The sequence below is a fragment of the Glycine soja genome, chromosome 11, assembly GCF_004193775.1.
Source record: "Glycine soja cultivar W05 chromosome 11, ASM419377v2, whole genome shotgun sequence".
Taxonomy (NCBI): domain Eukaryota; kingdom Viridiplantae; phylum Streptophyta; class Magnoliopsida; order Fabales; family Fabaceae; genus Glycine; species Glycine soja.
The window spans coordinates 11181380-11197392 of record NC_041012.1 but is presented as its reverse complement, the minus strand read 5'-3'; the positions used below and the strand labels follow the sequence as shown (position 1 = coordinate 11197392).

General features: G+C 34.0%; 3 protein-coding genes across 4 annotated transcripts; 2 read left to right on the top strand and 1 right to left on the bottom strand.

The window, feature by feature from the left end:
- Positions 1–417: 417 nt before the first annotated feature.
- On the top strand, positions 418–3537 carry LOC114375569 (two-component response regulator-like APRR9). Its single transcript, XM_028333395.1, has 3 exons — positions 418–960; positions 1893–2066; positions 2996–3537. The coding sequence occupies exons 1-3, from the start codon at positions 469–471 to the stop codon at positions 3221–3223; spliced, it is 894 nt and encodes a 297-aa protein (XP_028189196.1). The 5' UTR covers positions 418–468; the 3' UTR covers positions 3224–3537.
- A 6317-nt stretch (positions 3538–9854) lies between these two features.
- LOC114376328 (histone H4) lies at positions 9855–10736 on the top strand. Its single transcript, XM_028334409.1, has 2 exons — positions 9855–9984; positions 10085–10736. The coding sequence occupies exon 2, from the start codon at positions 10128–10130 to the stop codon at positions 10437–10439; it is 312 nt and encodes a 103-aa protein (XP_028190210.1). The 5' UTR covers positions 9855–9984; positions 10085–10127; the 3' UTR covers positions 10440–10736.
- Positions 10737–12013: 1277 nt separating this feature from the next.
- Positions 12014–15223, bottom strand: LOC114376327 (receptor-like protein kinase HERK 1). 2 transcript variants are annotated; one of them, XM_028334408.1, is made up of 2 exons: positions 14873–15223; positions 12014–14755 (listed from the first exon to the last, which is right to left on the bottom strand). In XM_028334408.1, the coding sequence occupies exon 2, from the start codon at positions 14689–14691 to the stop codon at positions 12181–12183; it is 2511 nt and encodes an 836-aa protein (XP_028190209.1). In that variant the 5' UTR covers positions 14692–14755; positions 14873–15223; the 3' UTR covers positions 12014–12180. The 2 variants fall into 2 exon arrangements, with proteins under 2 accessions (XP_028190209.1, XP_028190208.1); XM_028334407.1 differs by having other exon boundaries at positions 14893–15223.
- Between the last annotated feature and the right edge of the window lie 790 nt (positions 15224–16013).

Below are 16013 nucleotides of genomic sequence, written 5' to 3'. Positions count from 1 at the left end.
TTTTTATTTTTTTGGTAAAATTAATTACATAAAATTAAATCTAATGAAAGATATAAAGGTGATGTATAAATTGGTGAAGATCTTAATTTAAGTTGGACATAATTTGTATGATATAGTAAACTCTCCTTAGTTTAATCTAAGTGTGTTTTTAAGAGTCAACCTAAATATTAGGTGTTTAATCAGTTAAAACAACTCTTATACTATACTTAAGACAAGCTTAATTAAAACTCTCAAATTGTTATGATTTTGAAGAATACAGGAAAGGAACAAGTCAACTCTTTGCTCAAACTGGTGACATCATCTCCACGTCTCACTCTTTACACTCTCTCAAGAGAGGGGGAAAAAAAAAAGAAGAAAAGAAAAGAGTTTCTTTCGAATCCATTGGCTTTTTGGGTTTTGTTTTGTTCCGCATCTCCCCCACACTGAAAAATATTAAATACTAACCCCCTCCCTCTCTTCACATGCATAATGCATTCATTCTTTTTATTCCTCAACCTCTCTACTAAGCTTACTTCTTCCCGATCCACCTTCCCACGCGCCATGTACACACACCGCAACGCCTCGCTCTCACGCGCCGCCGCCGACTCCCTCGGCCATTTCCTCTCTCCACCGGACGCATCCACGGCGTCGCCAATGCAGTACTCCGCCGCCGCTCACCACCAACTCGGGCTGGGCGAGTTTGACAACTCGGTTCACGAACTCAATTACTCGGAGATGAGTTCGAGTAACACGTACAACAGCTGCAGCAGCGGGTGCACGAGCTACATGGGGTCGCCGAGTTCGCTGGCGAGTAATTACGAGAGTCGGCGAGTAGTGCAGAGGAGCGTTAGCAGCCACTCGCTGCAGAAGAATGGTAGGGCCCACCACCAACCCTTTTCTGAGTTCTCTCCTCTTTTCGTTGAGTTCATTGACTCGGAAAACGGTCCCGTACGGAGAGCTTGCAGTACCGGTGACCTTCAGGTTCCTTCCTATTCTATCATCACTAATCCTATAATCAATCAGATTAGTTATATAATCATATTTACAAAACATTTCAACCACATTTTTTGTTGCCAAATACTTATCTCTCCTCTATACACCTTTTCAGTGCCTAAGAAATATTTTCCAATCATAAATACACTCTCTAATACGTAGGTCTCACCGTAAAATCTATACACCCTGATATTACTATTATTACTGTCACGTCACATCATATGTTATTTGATATTTTTTTATTATTTATATTCAATTTTTACCGATAAAAAATATTATTAATTTTTTTTTAAGTTGGTGATTTCAATCCGAAACTTGTGCATACCAAAAAAGAATATCTGTCAAGAAAAAAGTCGAGTCCTTATAAGAATTTTTAATATTTCGAGTGACTAATCCATGACTCATTGAATTAACAAACAAAAAAATGTATGAAATTCACACGTTTTTTCTTATGATTTGTGAGACCTAAATAACCATGATCACCTGTTTTGCACCCCATGGTGTTCTTCACGTACCTGTTCCCTGTTTGGTTCATTTTCTTTTTTTTTTTTGTTGAGACCTAAATAACCATGATCACCTGTTTGGCACCCCATGGGCCATGGTGTTCTTTATGTTCTTTCACGAACCTTTTTAACCGGTTCCTGTTTGGTTCACTATTTTTATTTAAAGTATTCTAATTCTAATTAAGTAATAAGCACAAACATAAATTAAAAATCAAACTCTATTTTTGTTGGAGATAATGGAATTATATTAGAGAAAAGTGAAACTAGACATGGATGATAAATCGTGTAATGAATGGACACAATAATTACGCACACATTAAAAAATGACATGTGTAACATAGTATATTATTGTTTTATACTTCATGCAATTTCATGTAAATTGATTCTTGAATCATATATTTTTTTTTTTTTGTACAGAGATTCAATGGAATGCAACATTTTCAGCATTCTGATAGCTCATTGTCAAGTGAAAGTAGTTTGATCATTGAAGAAATGAGCAGAACCAGTCCTTATAGCCCAGAGGAGAAGAAGGTGAGGATTGAGAGATATAGGAACAAGAGAAACCAGAGGAACTTCGGCAAGAAAATTAAGGTTTAATCTCTTTTTTTAAGATATAGTTTTGTATTAAATTACAAAGCTTTCTATATATTATCTGTTTTTAAATAAAACATGCATTGGGCCAATTAAACTTTTATAGATTTAAAATTTGGAATATATAATTTTTAGTCTAAATTGAGGTTGCAGTTTTATCCAAATATTTATTGCAGAAAAGTGTGCGTAAATGCGACCAGCGTGGCCACAAGTAGGGTTATGACGAGTTAAAAAGAAAATTGATGTTGCAGTCAAAAGGGTTATGAACTGTTTTTTGAAACCTTGTACATATTCCATCAAAATATGCTAATAATTTTTGTTGACATTAAAAAAAGAGTGAAAGTAAGACGTGGATCAATTTGAAACAAACAGCGTCACAGCGATATAATGCACAAATGAAGACGAAAATCACTGCTGAAAAACCATTCTGCCCTTTAGAAGGATGCATCATATCATGCTAAAATCATATCGAGGGTTGAAAGTTAAGGGAAATAGTAAGAAGTTAGACAAAAATCCTGATATGTAGAAGTAGTGATTCTTTCAACACAAGGATTCGTTCATGATCTTTGCACGATAGAGACTTGTTGGCCGCACCAGAGATATTAATTGAAGACTACATACATAATTGTGATATCATGTGTATGTTAGTGTATTGCAAGTTGCAACCGGTCCAAAAATGTGTGATTTGTGAAGCAAGAAAAATCTTCTCACATATTTGTCTCATTCTATAGGTTAACTAGCTAGCTAGTACCCTCATTACTGTAACGTCTAGGAGAGGAAAGAAACAAGTAAGACATGTTATACTTCTCTCCAACACAGTGTACTGTATATAGCTCTATTGGTCCACCACAGCACTGTTTACTGTTTAGTATTTAGACATGATGCAATCACAACAAAAATATTAACTTGTTTTTTCTTCTGGGAATCAGTATGCTTGCAGAAAGACTTTGGCAGATAGCAGGCCACGTATCAGAGGGCGATTTGCAAGGAATGATGAAACTGCTAAGAACCCTCCAGCTCAGTGGAGTCACATGGGAAATGGAGAGGAAGAGGATGAAGAGGAAGAGAATTGGGCTGATTTCTTTGATTCCTTAGTTCCTGCAAATATTGCTCAGGAGCCTCAAGGCAGTAGTTCCTCCTTTGGTGTGTTCTATTAAAATAATTGCATCCTTAAATCAGCATGGCTAGATAATTAAGTTGTTTGTTTTTCCATGTTTTTTTTTTTTAAGTTTTGAAGTTGGTAATGTAAATATATATCTATATATATATATAGGTACTTACTTGAATCATGGATGTGACCATGTGCAGTTTTAGACTTCAATCTGGGGTGAAGTTTTTAGTGCCCTTTTATGGTTTTATAGACTAGGCCTCAGTAGCAGCAGCAGCATTGTATTGTTTGGACAAAAAAGCTTTTGCAAGTTGTACTTGGGGTTTATTTCCTATATGATGTATTTATATATTTTATACCATAGTCTTCTTTTATTGATACGATTGTGTGAGGGAAAAAAGGTAAATTAAAAGTGGATACCCTGAAAAAAGATAAGAAAGGTAAGGTGGTAAAAAATTGATGGTGAGTGGTGACCATCACTTTCGCTACGGGGGTGATGTACCTATCACTTCTTTACAGTGAAATTTGGGACAAAAATGGAGTGCTCTGAATTTGTCTTCAAGCTCAACCTAAAAGCCATTTTGTTTTTCACTTTACAAAAACACATCACTCTTGGATTTCAGCAGGGTGAAAAGCAGAGCAAAAGGGTGATCAATTTACTTCTTTGACCATTGTTACATTTGCATATATTGCCATATTGGTATTGAAGAGTGGAGAGTGAAGATCAAAAGGGTCTCTATGCTTCATCTTGAACCTTTTGTTTCTTTTTGCGGGGAGCTTGTGATGCTCTCAAAAGTGACAAAAAAAATGTGAAAAAGCACGAAAGTAGCTAGTGGGCACAAGCCATATCCTTAGCAGTTTTGAGCTTATATTACAATGCACTTTCACTGAAGCAATGAAAGCCTAGAGTCAAATCAAGTCTTGTCCGGATAATGCTTGGTTTTGTTTGCGGTCAATGACGGCAGATACCGATCACAAATACAAGAACTTTAGTGGGATTATACTAAAACGGCAAGCAGCAATCATCACAAGAAGATAAACATTATGTGAAGCTATATATCTCAGCTACGTATCGAAAGTCTAAGGCCATTATTAGCCTATCAAGCTGAACTTCAAGGTTCAATCATGTCTTTGGACCGCAAAGCAGATTCTCAAAAACATTTGCAAAAAAAATTAATAAATTCCACCCAGCCGTTATATTACAATCAACCGGAATTGGATATTTTACGGAACTACTTGACATGAAGCATCAATATTTAACTCATACTTATGTCAAAAATTATGGATTCAACTTTAGAAGTAATAAAATTCATTTAAGATATTGATTTCTATCGTATTTTTTATATTTTATATTGACATTTTGATACTAAAATAATCATAAAAAAAAAAGAAACAATCAAATTGACTTTTGAGTTAAAAAAACTATATTATTTTTCTGTTCTTATTTTTACTATGTGCGAATATTGTTTTGTTAATGAACTAGTATTAATGAATGATGGATTTAACATTAATAATATTACACAGATAAATACTTCAAAACTTATAATGTGTGACACAGGTGACTTATAAGAAAAATATATTTTTAAGTTAACATTTATTTAAATTTTTTTAGTAATAGATTATATCTCTAATTTTATTCATAAAATCAATAATAAATATTTTTTAAATTTATTATTTATGAAATAATTATTTATTAAAACTTAAATATTTAAATAATTACGTAAAAAAAATGACCATTTTTTTATACATTCCTGGATCCATCTTAGGTTGCATGTATCCCAATACAAATCGATGTTCACTTAGATATTTTTAGCTTTGTTTTTATTAAATTAAAATTTTATTGTAACATGTAATACAATTTGACATGTAAGTAATTAAAAAATAACATCAAAAGTATTTTAAATTAGGGGTATTCATTAGGTTAATCCAATAAACTCGACAATTCAAATCAAATTAATTAAATTGGTTCAATTTTTTCCTAGTTTGGATCCAACCCGAATCAAATCAATGACAATTGATTCTAATTATTATTTCAAACAAAATATATAATATTATTATTATTATATTTTAAATGTTGAAGTTACTTATATTTTTATGTTATTTTGTACATCTCTTTTGAGTTTTATGTCCATTGCATACATATAAAAATTCACTTTGACATTTTCGTTTTTCTTTCTTACATAATCCTACTACAAGAACGTCACACATGCATACTCTCATAGCCTCCTCCTCTCAGTTGTTCTACCTTCTCACAACGGTTGTTGACTCTCTTGAGCCTCCTTTGAACCTCTACTGAGTTGGCGTTGAAAGTATAATTTTTATCTCTGGATCTCCCCATGATGGATTTAGCTCATTTGATGTATGTCACCGATTATATGTTAATTTTTGAATAAAAATTGTTATTTTATATATTGTTTTAAACATTTTTTTAATTATGTATTTAATGATCTGAATCAAACCAATTCATTCAACATTAATTTGATTTGATTCAAATTAGGGAAAAAAAAAACTAAAATCCTAACAAAAGCAAACCAATTAAAACTAATCGGTTCACATTTCATTTTTTTTTTCAAATCCAAAAACCAACATAGGCTCCTACTTAACGTTGCATTTCACTTTTGTCTACATTTTTTTTTACGTAAAACCAGTACCCAAATATGTTAACAATCTCAAGCCTCCCAAAATATTTGAAATCGGTTACTTTACCTGCTCTAAAGTGATTAATTTAAGAATGCAGAGTCAGCCATACTTTATACTTTTAGCCTATCATTAATTAAGGCCTCGTACACATTAGCATAACAAGTTGTGAATTGATGTTTAATACGAGATTATATTATATAAGTTATACAAAATTAACTGAAAAATTAGAAAAATTAGTTAAGTTGAAAACTTATTAAATTAGAGATGTTTAGTAGAAATATATGTTAAAATAATTAAAAAGTATGAAATGATAAAAAAATAAAAATTATGATTTATTTTAAAAATAGTAATAAAAAAGAATAAATATATTACAGATAAAAAATATAAAAAATTAGAAATTAAAAGTTAGTATGTTAAAAAATATTATTTCTAGTAGTGTTTCATAAAATACTAAAACTTATGAAAAATTATTAAAAAATTTATTTATTGAATAATTAAATAATTTTTTAACTAATAAAAAATTATAAATTCATTGAAACTTATTGTCTAGTCATAATAATCTAAAATTTAGTTGAATCCATGCAACCATGTTCTTCTCAAGTTAAGCTTTAAGGCTATAGTTTCTAGGGTAACTTCCAAAGGCGGGAAAGAAGACAGCCCCATCATCATCGTCTTTGTTAGCCACTAGCTAGGTTTACGGTCGGCGTTTTAATATCCAAAAATGCAAAACATTGATAAAAGTGAAATCCAATAGCCTTTTGTTTGACTAGTGATTAGTTTGTGTGGGAGATAGTTGAAAAGAAAATTTTACATATGCTTGATAAGGTGTAAAGAAAACGAAAAAGAATAATTTTTAAAATTTAAAATTATTTTAACTTAATAATTTTTTATATTGATTCTCACCGAGACACGAATTCAAGGGGCCAAAACTGGGTTTTGGTTTCCTATAGAATCCTTTATGTATATAGAGGGGGGAAAAATATCACACTGCATAAAGGTTGAGATTATGTTTCCAAAAGTACTTTCCTTGCCCTTGTGTGATTGGTGCTCAGTGATGGGGATTATGGAAACCACCTCACAACTAAAAGGAATAAATAAATACATAGTATATGAATATTGGTGGCTATAATACTGAGCTACACGAGCTATGAATGCAACACCTACGATGGTGGAACTTGGAAAAAGCATTTCTTAATCATGCTGATTCAAGTTGTTAACGCCAAAAAAGACCATGGAACCAAAAGCACTACTTTTATATAGCACATGTTAAGCACATGTTGCCTAAGAAAGAAGCATGAAATATATAGAAATAAATACTGAAATAGGCTAATAGCTATAAAAAAATAAATAAATTAAAAGCTCGTGACAAGTATCACCACACGGTCACACTGGAAATAGACCTTGGTAGTCGCCACCTTTTTTTTTTTTTTTTTTATCTCTCAAGAGATATTTTTATTTGGGTGCCAAAGTAGCACAATCCGGCCTAACACAAAAATTGTTTTCGTGACTATTGTTTCCTTCTCCTCCCAAGTTGCTTCCTGCACTTATTTCATGGCTTCTTTATGTTCTGGAATGCACTTTTTTTTTTGTTTCCAGAATGATCAATCTGAAAGGTACAAAAAACATTCCAGAAATGATACAGGAAATAACATGGAGGTGCAGGAAGTAACAGTCTGCGTTTAATGTTTGAAGGCCACTATTGCCCGTAACAGCAGGCCACTACAGGATTGATCCCAAAAGTAGCAAGCAATAAAATTGCTATTCTCACCCAGTAAGTATATATTGGGTTTGCTAACATAAACCCACTAAAAAATTAGAAGTTCTTTGACTTAAAAACCATTGTCCGTTAGTTTATAGCAACATAGATTAAAGGGCTGCCAAGTAATTTTCTTTTATTTTTTTAAAATGCAGTTAATAAAAAGCCTTAATTTCTCTTTCCCATGTTCTATTTCCGGCTTTCCATTAACGCTTATGTTCAACGCTATTAGGAATGAGAAAACAAATCAGAAAGAATAGCTTTGATGCGAAAATCCCTATCAAGTGCTTATTGTATTCAGTGTCAGGAATCGGAGCCCCGACTCGATTCTTCTCTTTGCCAAATCGGAAAAGCACGGCAAAAGGAGTCTTGTAACTTAGTCAACTAGGTGTGCGGTCCTCTCCGCCGTCGTGATTGGTGGGTGGAGCTCATGGAAACAATGGGGTAGACGATGAAGGCAGAGGTGAGCAGAGATAGAGGGAAAGCAACATGAAACGAGTAGACGTGGGGGAGAGAAAAAAAGGGATTAATAAAATAAATTTACATAAATATCCTTCAACTTATAGCAATCTAAAATATAAGAAAAATGGTTATTTTGTTCAAATATGAAAGTAGACTATTAACTTATACCTTCTATTTTTTTTATGTGAACCTATGTTAGCATCTCCTATATATATTAATTACAATTATAATTTGTACATGTATTTTAATTATTTATATTTATTTCACCTTAATGTTTAATTAATGCTTTGTGAATTTAAATGGAAGATTTTTTTATTTATTGCAATGCCTAAGGAAAGAAAAGGACCAAATAAAGCCACAGACAATGTATCACGTGCATTATATCAATTATTTGATAGCAAATGGTCTATGGTGGTGGTTTAGTCATTTATTAGAATTCAAAGGCTATGGGTTCGAAGTTTGATGTCTTTATTGCAAGTAGGGATGATAATAGGTGAAGTTGTAGATAAAGACTTATGATTTGATGTATTTAAAGTCTGGTTTGATAGGCTTAAACTTTTAAAAAATTTATTTAATTAAAATAAAAAATAAATTAACCTAAATCATAACTTTAACTTCGTGGATCATAAATATGTAATATACCAGGTTGATAATGTCTCACATGCTAATTTTTCTATTCATGTTGGTTAAGCTTTTGGTAAGAATGTACATTTTTTTTTTTTGACAAGTTGACATCAACATATATTAAATAGATAAAAAATAAAAATACTAAAAAAATAGCATTTACATACTATCCAATTGATTTGGTTTTATTGACCACCATTTTTTGTTTGTTTTTATTGTGTGTAGACATTAACACTTATGTTGTTGAAAACCTAACAATGAATTGTAAGTTTTACTTTTGAAAAAAAAATATAAAATAGACTAATAGATCAAGATAAATCAAACTCAAAAGGATGTGTTTGATAGATAATATGTGAGACTTAGGCTTTAGTTTTATAAAACATGTTATGTTTGTTTACTAAAGTCTGATTTGACCTATTTTCATTCTTATAAATTTTAAAATTTGATTTGTTTTATATTTATAACGTGTAATCACATTGAGCATGTGAAAAAGTTAAAACTTGCATATAACATATGAGATATTTCTAATAAGATTGAGTCGCATATTTAAGTTGTTGATTTATACTAAGTTAGGTCATACTCATGACCGATTCAATAATAGACTCAAATCAATTAGGTCATCCATATGATAAATCAGGTCAATTTTAAAAACATTAGATAATAGTGAGTTTTTGTTATTTTTATTATTTTAAATAAAATTTATTTTATATTTTCAAAAAATATTTTGCAAAATAATAGTCTCAATAAATATCTTAATTTTTAAAATTTAATTATTTCATAAATAAAATAATTATAAATATAAGGATGCGAACACTTTTGATTATTTAAGCACTCAAAGAATTGGAGTGGGTCATAGAGATTAAACGCTTATACTAAAAAAAAGTAAAAATAAGTAATGGATATTATCAGGATCGCTTAAACAATAAAAAAAAAGTTGATACATTTAAAGATGTTTTCAGCTGTATCACACTTTCCAAAGCAATTATTATAACTTTCATTTTTGTTGGATTTAACTCTAAACACACACTCCGTGGCATTGAGAATAGAATTCAGCGGGCTCGAAAGTTCAAACTGGCATAGGCGCCAAAGACAGAAGCCACTAGGTTTTTTTCTTTTCTCATCCACGTCATCGATCCGCACGCAACTTTATCTCACATCTGAACCGTTCATTCACAGTCCATCAACGCTCCAAAACGCTTCACCGAAATCCCTCTCACGGATCCGCGCACTAGTCCCCCAACCCCAACACCACGTATATATAAATACAAACAAAATCTCCCTCGCATTCCACCAGTACAGAAAACGCAGTTCTCACCATTTCCCTCTCGGTAATTTCCAATTACTACTAATTTTGCCATGCTTTCTTCATCTTACTCTTAATCCTCTTTGGTTTAGTTTAATTGTTGTGTGTTTGAATTTACGGTGCAGATTGTGAGACTTGTAGTTGTTAACTGAACTTTTCTGAGCAAGAATGTCTGGGCGTGGAAAGGGAGGCAAGGGTTTGGGAAAGGGAGGAGCGAAACGACACCGTAAGGTGTTGCGCGATAACATTCAGGGAATCACTAAGCCCGCGATTCGGCGTTTGGCTCGTAGGGGTGGCGTGAAGCGTATCAGTGGTCTCATCTACGAAGAGACACGTGGCGTGCTCAAGATCTTTTTGGAGAACGTGATTCGTGACGCCGTTACCTACACTGAGCATGCTAGGAGAAAGACCGTTACGGCAATGGACGTGGTTTATGCTCTCAAGAGACAGGGAAGGACCCTCTACGGATTTGGGGGCTAGGTTTTTTATTTTATTGTTAGGTTCTTTTGTTTTGGAGGCTAATGTGGATTTGAGAAACCCTTGCTGTTAGGGATATAGTAAAAAGAAATGGCAAGGATTGGGTGTGGGAAGTTGCCGGTGGTGTTGCAGTAACTTGTAATGCAGTCTTTAGCTGTTATTGCTGGCAAGTTTGTAATTGAATCACTATATGTTGCTAATGTTAGAATCTTGGTATTAGTATTATTTTCGCGTTTGGTTATTCGTTACCTGAAATTGTGTTCTGGACTTGTGGGTAATGAGCTAGTGGATTGTTGTTTAGTGATTTAGCGTTTTCGAAATGGATTTAGTTGAATGTGCTAGCAATGCAGTTTTGCTTGGTCCTCTATAGGACCACTTTATCAGGTTGGTTCCCGTCGTTATTCCCTATTAGTGAAATATTACTTTTGTAATAATGGTCAGGGTATGGTTCTGATTTTCAAAGCATATTGTTGTCGTTTAGTCCTTCAGCGCATGCTTAGTTTGGTAGATGGTGGTCCTTTTAAGCCATTGGGGAGTGTTTTCAACATTGTCTGCATCAACTTGCGTGTGAGGGTGTAGTCTCGAAGCTTGGACTTTATTTTTATTTTGTCTTCAATACGTTATTCGGAGGATTCAAATCCACGATCTAGAAAACTTTATTAGTGTTGCACTATAAAAAAAACGTAGCGTGACCTTTTAAAGTTCCATTACCGTCGTACCGAGTACAAAGTTAGTTAGAAAATAGATAATGGAGTTGCTGGTAAAAGTTTGTGTACAAAATAAGGTAGGTAACAAGGGTTCTCAAGCAATAAGAGTACAAGAGTGTTTCCTGAATCAAGATCCATTGCTAATGATATGGCTAAAGTAATTGAGAAAAATGAAAATTGTGCAAACACTATCTACATGTACAATGTTTTGTATGCAACCCAAAAGTATTTTACTTTCTTATAGTAAAATTAGGCCTGATATAGTTCTACGATTGAGAGTTATATTTTGATTGTGCAGTTTCAAAAATCTGTTACATGCTCTACATAGCAAGTCTTGAGTGTTTTGCAGGAATCTGAACCTCAGACTCCCTTATAATAAGACTTGGATTACAGAGGAATTAAGAACCAGTGGTGGTCAAGGCTGACATATACCGTGCTTAATCAAACGATTTAAATTACTTGTTCCTTCTGACCAATGTCACCATGATATTTGTCTCCAATCTTGACACGGTACATGAGCATGATGCTCACATAAATTTTTGCAAGTATTTAAGTTCAGGTTAGAAAATTTGGAAGCGTGTGAACCAAACCTTGCAAAGAATAACACAGCATGCCAAACATTGAACAAGCATTTCAGAGAAACTACATGCTAGACAATTGGACAAAAACAACTTGGTATCAGCACTTGTAAAAAAAGGAAACCCATCTCTGTTTGGCAGCTTGACATAAGAATTTGGCGATTCAGATAAACATCTGGCTGATGAGTGGTAAGGTACTTACAGATCATATTTACACAATGCACATTCATTTTTCAAGATAATCCTACTCAAACATCACAAATCAGATATTTAACCGTGAGCTGTATAGTCGTGTCACAATTATGCAAACTTGTTTCATTAACTTTACCTTTCTTTACAAGTCTATAAAGTGCCTCAATCCTCTGTAAGGAGGCTGAGAACTACCGTTCAGAAGATAAACCACTAGAATAATAAAAGAAGAGTAATGTGATGCAAATTTAGAAGATATAATATTCAAAATCACCTCCCTTCAGACTTCACCAGCTGTGAGAATACTCTACTCATAGAAACACCAGACAGATCATCGAGACTTGTTGCTTCAAATTGTGCCGCAGAAACACTTACTTCACGGTCGAAATTGTTGACCTGTGGAGAGAGTTCACCAATCATGTTTGTACTATTTTCTTCAGGATCACCTTGAACAACAGCCTCTTGAAGTTGGAGAGCATACTCCAAGTTCCACAAGACATCTCCCATAGAAGGCCTGTCAACGCCAAAGTCAGCCAAACATTTTTCAGCGGTTTCTCCGAACTTCCTAAGAGAATCTGGTCTGATTTTCCCAGCAAGAGTTGGATCTATTATTTGCTCCAATTGCCCTCTTTTCTGCCATTTCATACTCCATTCAGCCAAGTTCACCATTTCTCTAGGAAGGGTTGGATCAATAACAGGTCTAGCGCAAAGAGCCTCAAACAGAACCACCCCAAATGAATACACATCTGACTTTTCTGTAAGCTGTTGCCTCCTGAAATACTCGGGATCAAGGTACCCAAAACTCCCTTTGACAGCTGTGCTCACATGTGTCTGATCAATTTCAGGCCCAGTCTTCGATAGCCCAAAATCAGCAACTTTGGCCATGAGGTTCTCATCAAGCAGGATATTTGCAGATTTCACATCACGGTGAATAACGGCCTTAGCATACCCGGTGTGAAGGTAATGCAGTCCTCTAGCTGCTCCAATGCATATCTCAAGTCTCTCCTTCCAACTTAAGCTTGGGAAACCTGAACCATAAAGATGGCTTTTGAGAGTTCCTTTCTCCATATATTCATATATCAATATCATTTCATTCTTTTCATCACAATATCCAATCAATGATACTAGATGGCGGTGGCGGAACTGAGACAGCATCTCAATTTCAGTTCGGAACTCTGCAAGCCCCTGCTGGGACCGAGGATTACCCCTCTTAACTGCAACTTTAGTACCATCATTTAACTCTCCCTTGTATACTTTACCAAAACCACCAATGCCAATAACCCAACTCTCATCGAAATTATTTGTAGCCTCCTGAACTGTCACAAAAGGGAAGCGATACCCCAAGTTTGAAGCAGCACTTCCTGTTGTGGCATTAGAATATTTACTTCCCATGGTGTGAGAAGTTCCATCATTGATTGATAAGGGAATCCATGTCTTCGAATGCCCTTCTTTTCCAGAACGTTTTCTTTTCCTGCATAGTAGAAAAAAGAAAACTCCAACAATGAACACTGCAAGAAATGCCCCAACACTCACGCCCACTATCAAGCCAACATTCTTAGAACCTGAACCAGAAGTACTAGACAAAGGCACAGCCGTTGATGAGCTGAGACTACTCACAGAGTTGTTCATTTTCATTATTTCCAGCCCATTCAAAATAGCATTAGGATAATCGTTACTCACGGTAGAAGGGCCTATGCTTACGAGAATTTTGGTGCTGGCAGATGGGGCTGTAATCATATCTTTGAAAAATGGAGCACCCAAAATATTATTTCTCGTACTAAGATCAAGATCCTTGGCAACAAACCAGGAGTTAATGTAAACATTGAAGTACAGCTCGTTGAGACTTTTGCTGATTATATCACAGAAGTGAAGTCGAACAAGGTACTGAAACTGAGGCTCAACATCAAATTGCCAAGTCACATTGAAATTACTTCGGGGATCATCGGCTGAATTCATCTGTGTTAGAGTACCATAAACAATAGGTGGGGCAGTATTTGCTGTTGGCCCGCCATCTACATATTTCACAGCACCTATATTTGTAAAATTACGGGCCAAATTAGGTTGTATAAGGAATTTTTTATCAGGAACCCAAGTTCGTTGAAGCGTGTCACTGCCAGAGGAGACGGTTGGACCACCCATGTTAACCCTGAAAACTGTCTCCAGTGCCTGTGCAAACAAGCCAGAGTAGCTTCCTGCTGGATTTAGGGTGAAAGCATCATCAATAATGAGGTCATCAGGGACCGAAACAACTTCAATGGCACTCACGAAAGCAATGGAATTGTCGGAAGGCACAAAGGTGATCACAAGGGTGTCTGAGTTCACACTTAGAGAGTACTCCTTCATAACAGGATTTTTCAGCACACTAAAGTCACTGAGAAGATTATAGTTCTGGGTGGAAACAGCGAATTTCGCAGCACTCAAATCGTACTTCTCATATGCAAATGGAAAGAAGTAAAGACGGATCCAATGTCTCCCCTTTTTGTTAATAGGAAAAGTGTACTTTGAGGGTGCGGTGAAAATTCTAGCGGTTGAATAGAGAGGCGAATCACGGGTGGAAGTGATCGATTTCAAGGAGGTACTAGCAAGAATATCTTGTTGTGTGGAAAGGAAATTCTTATAGAAACTATCCGCTGAGAAATTGCGGCTATCTATTGAAGTATTGGTTGGTGATCCACAGTCTATAAGGTAATTATCTATAGGAACAAAGTTGGCAGAAAAACATACCAAGGGTAAGATTGATAAGGCACAAATAAATGAGCAAATTTCTCTGCAATCCTTCATCTCTATAACAGTTTATTCTCCTTTTCTCTCAAATTTCCTCCTTTCTGCTATCAAAGGAAGAGTACTGGTACATGCAAGAAAAGAAAAACAAAGCTATGAATTTCTACTTGTCAATCATAAAACTAAAAGGGTCGAAAACACAGAGCATAACAAAAATGGAAACCGATTATAAAAAATGCACCTTTAAACACAATGCAATACCTTGAGAGCTCCACCAGAACCAAAGAGCAGAAGTGCAGAACGCAAATCTGAATACCCTTTTGTTGAATAGAAAGGAATTCAAAACAAGTGATGAAAGCAGAAGATGAAACGCATGCTCAACACGCATCTAGCTCAGGACAAGCTGGTATAAACTGATGACAACGTTAGTAATTAATATATAGTCCTTTTTTTTAAGGAAATTAATATATATAGTCCTAGATTCTTTTATTCTCTACTTTATTTATTTAAATAAAAAAGATTAAAAAAAGAGAGTGAAAGAGAAAAGACTGAAAGGGTGTGCACAAGATTGGAAAACCGCCTGAGATTCAGATAGATGACCTTGTGGTTTTTGAGGTGGAACCATGATTATGTCTATCTGGAAATAAATAAATTAAGATAGGTGAGTTGGTTATACAATAATAATAAATCACCAATACTTGAAGCAAAGCAAATGGTAACAGATAATAACATTTATTTTTTAATTAAGTGATTCAGAATTAAAGATAAAATATATTGTTTTAGAAGAAAAATATTTATTATTTTCTTAAAGATTAAACAGGAATCGAACGGGGAATTACTTCTTACAAAAAAATCAATGGTTAGGAAAAAAAAACATAAACAATAATAAAAAGAAGAGTTAATGATACTGTAATGCAATGATATTGGCAACAGAGGAGATGAGACGAATGTTTATTATGCCATTACCATATGCTTGTGGGCTCGCTTTTGCTGGCAGTAACCATCAATGAACTGAAAAAGTTGGTAAAGTAGTGATCGAATATAATACGATATCAACAATCTTATGTCTCTCTCATTTAATATATTGACCTAGTCGAATTTCAGACTCAACTACCATAAAGGCATAAACTACCAACAACTATCAAAATAAGTATTTTTAATTCATCGAAAAATTTATGAAAACGACATAATTTTATTTTATTGAGTTACACGACGTTCTTATTATGTTTAATACAAAAAAAAAAATCCTTAAAAGTGCTCTATCCGATTCTTTTTATAATAACTAAATAAATAATTTATCGAAATCAATAAAAATAGGTATCTTAATTAATTTTAATTAGTAATATCATGATTTTAAATTTTATTCTAAAGTACTCATGATT

Bases quoted from the DNA above. Each gene is read 5' to 3' on its own strand.
- LOC114375569 (XM_028333395.1), top strand. From the start codon at position 469: ATGCATTCATTCTTTTTATTCCTCAACCTCTCTACTAAGCTTACTTCT. The intron at 961-1,892 runs GTTCCTTCCTAT...TTTTTTGTACAG, and splicing joins GCAGTACCGGTGACCTTCAG to AGATTCAATGGAATGCAACA. The intron at 2,067-2,995 runs GTTTAATCTCTT...TCTGGGAATCAG, and splicing joins ACTTCGGCAAGAAAATTAAG to TATGCTTGCAGAAAGACTTT.
- LOC114376328 (XM_028334409.1), top strand. From the start codon at position 10,128: ATGTCTGGGCGTGGAAAGGGAGGCAAGGGTTTGGGAAAGGGAGGAGCG.
- LOC114376327 (XM_028334408.1), bottom strand. From the start codon at position 14,691: ATGAAGGATTGCAGAGAAATTTGCTCATTTATTTGTGCCTTATCAATC.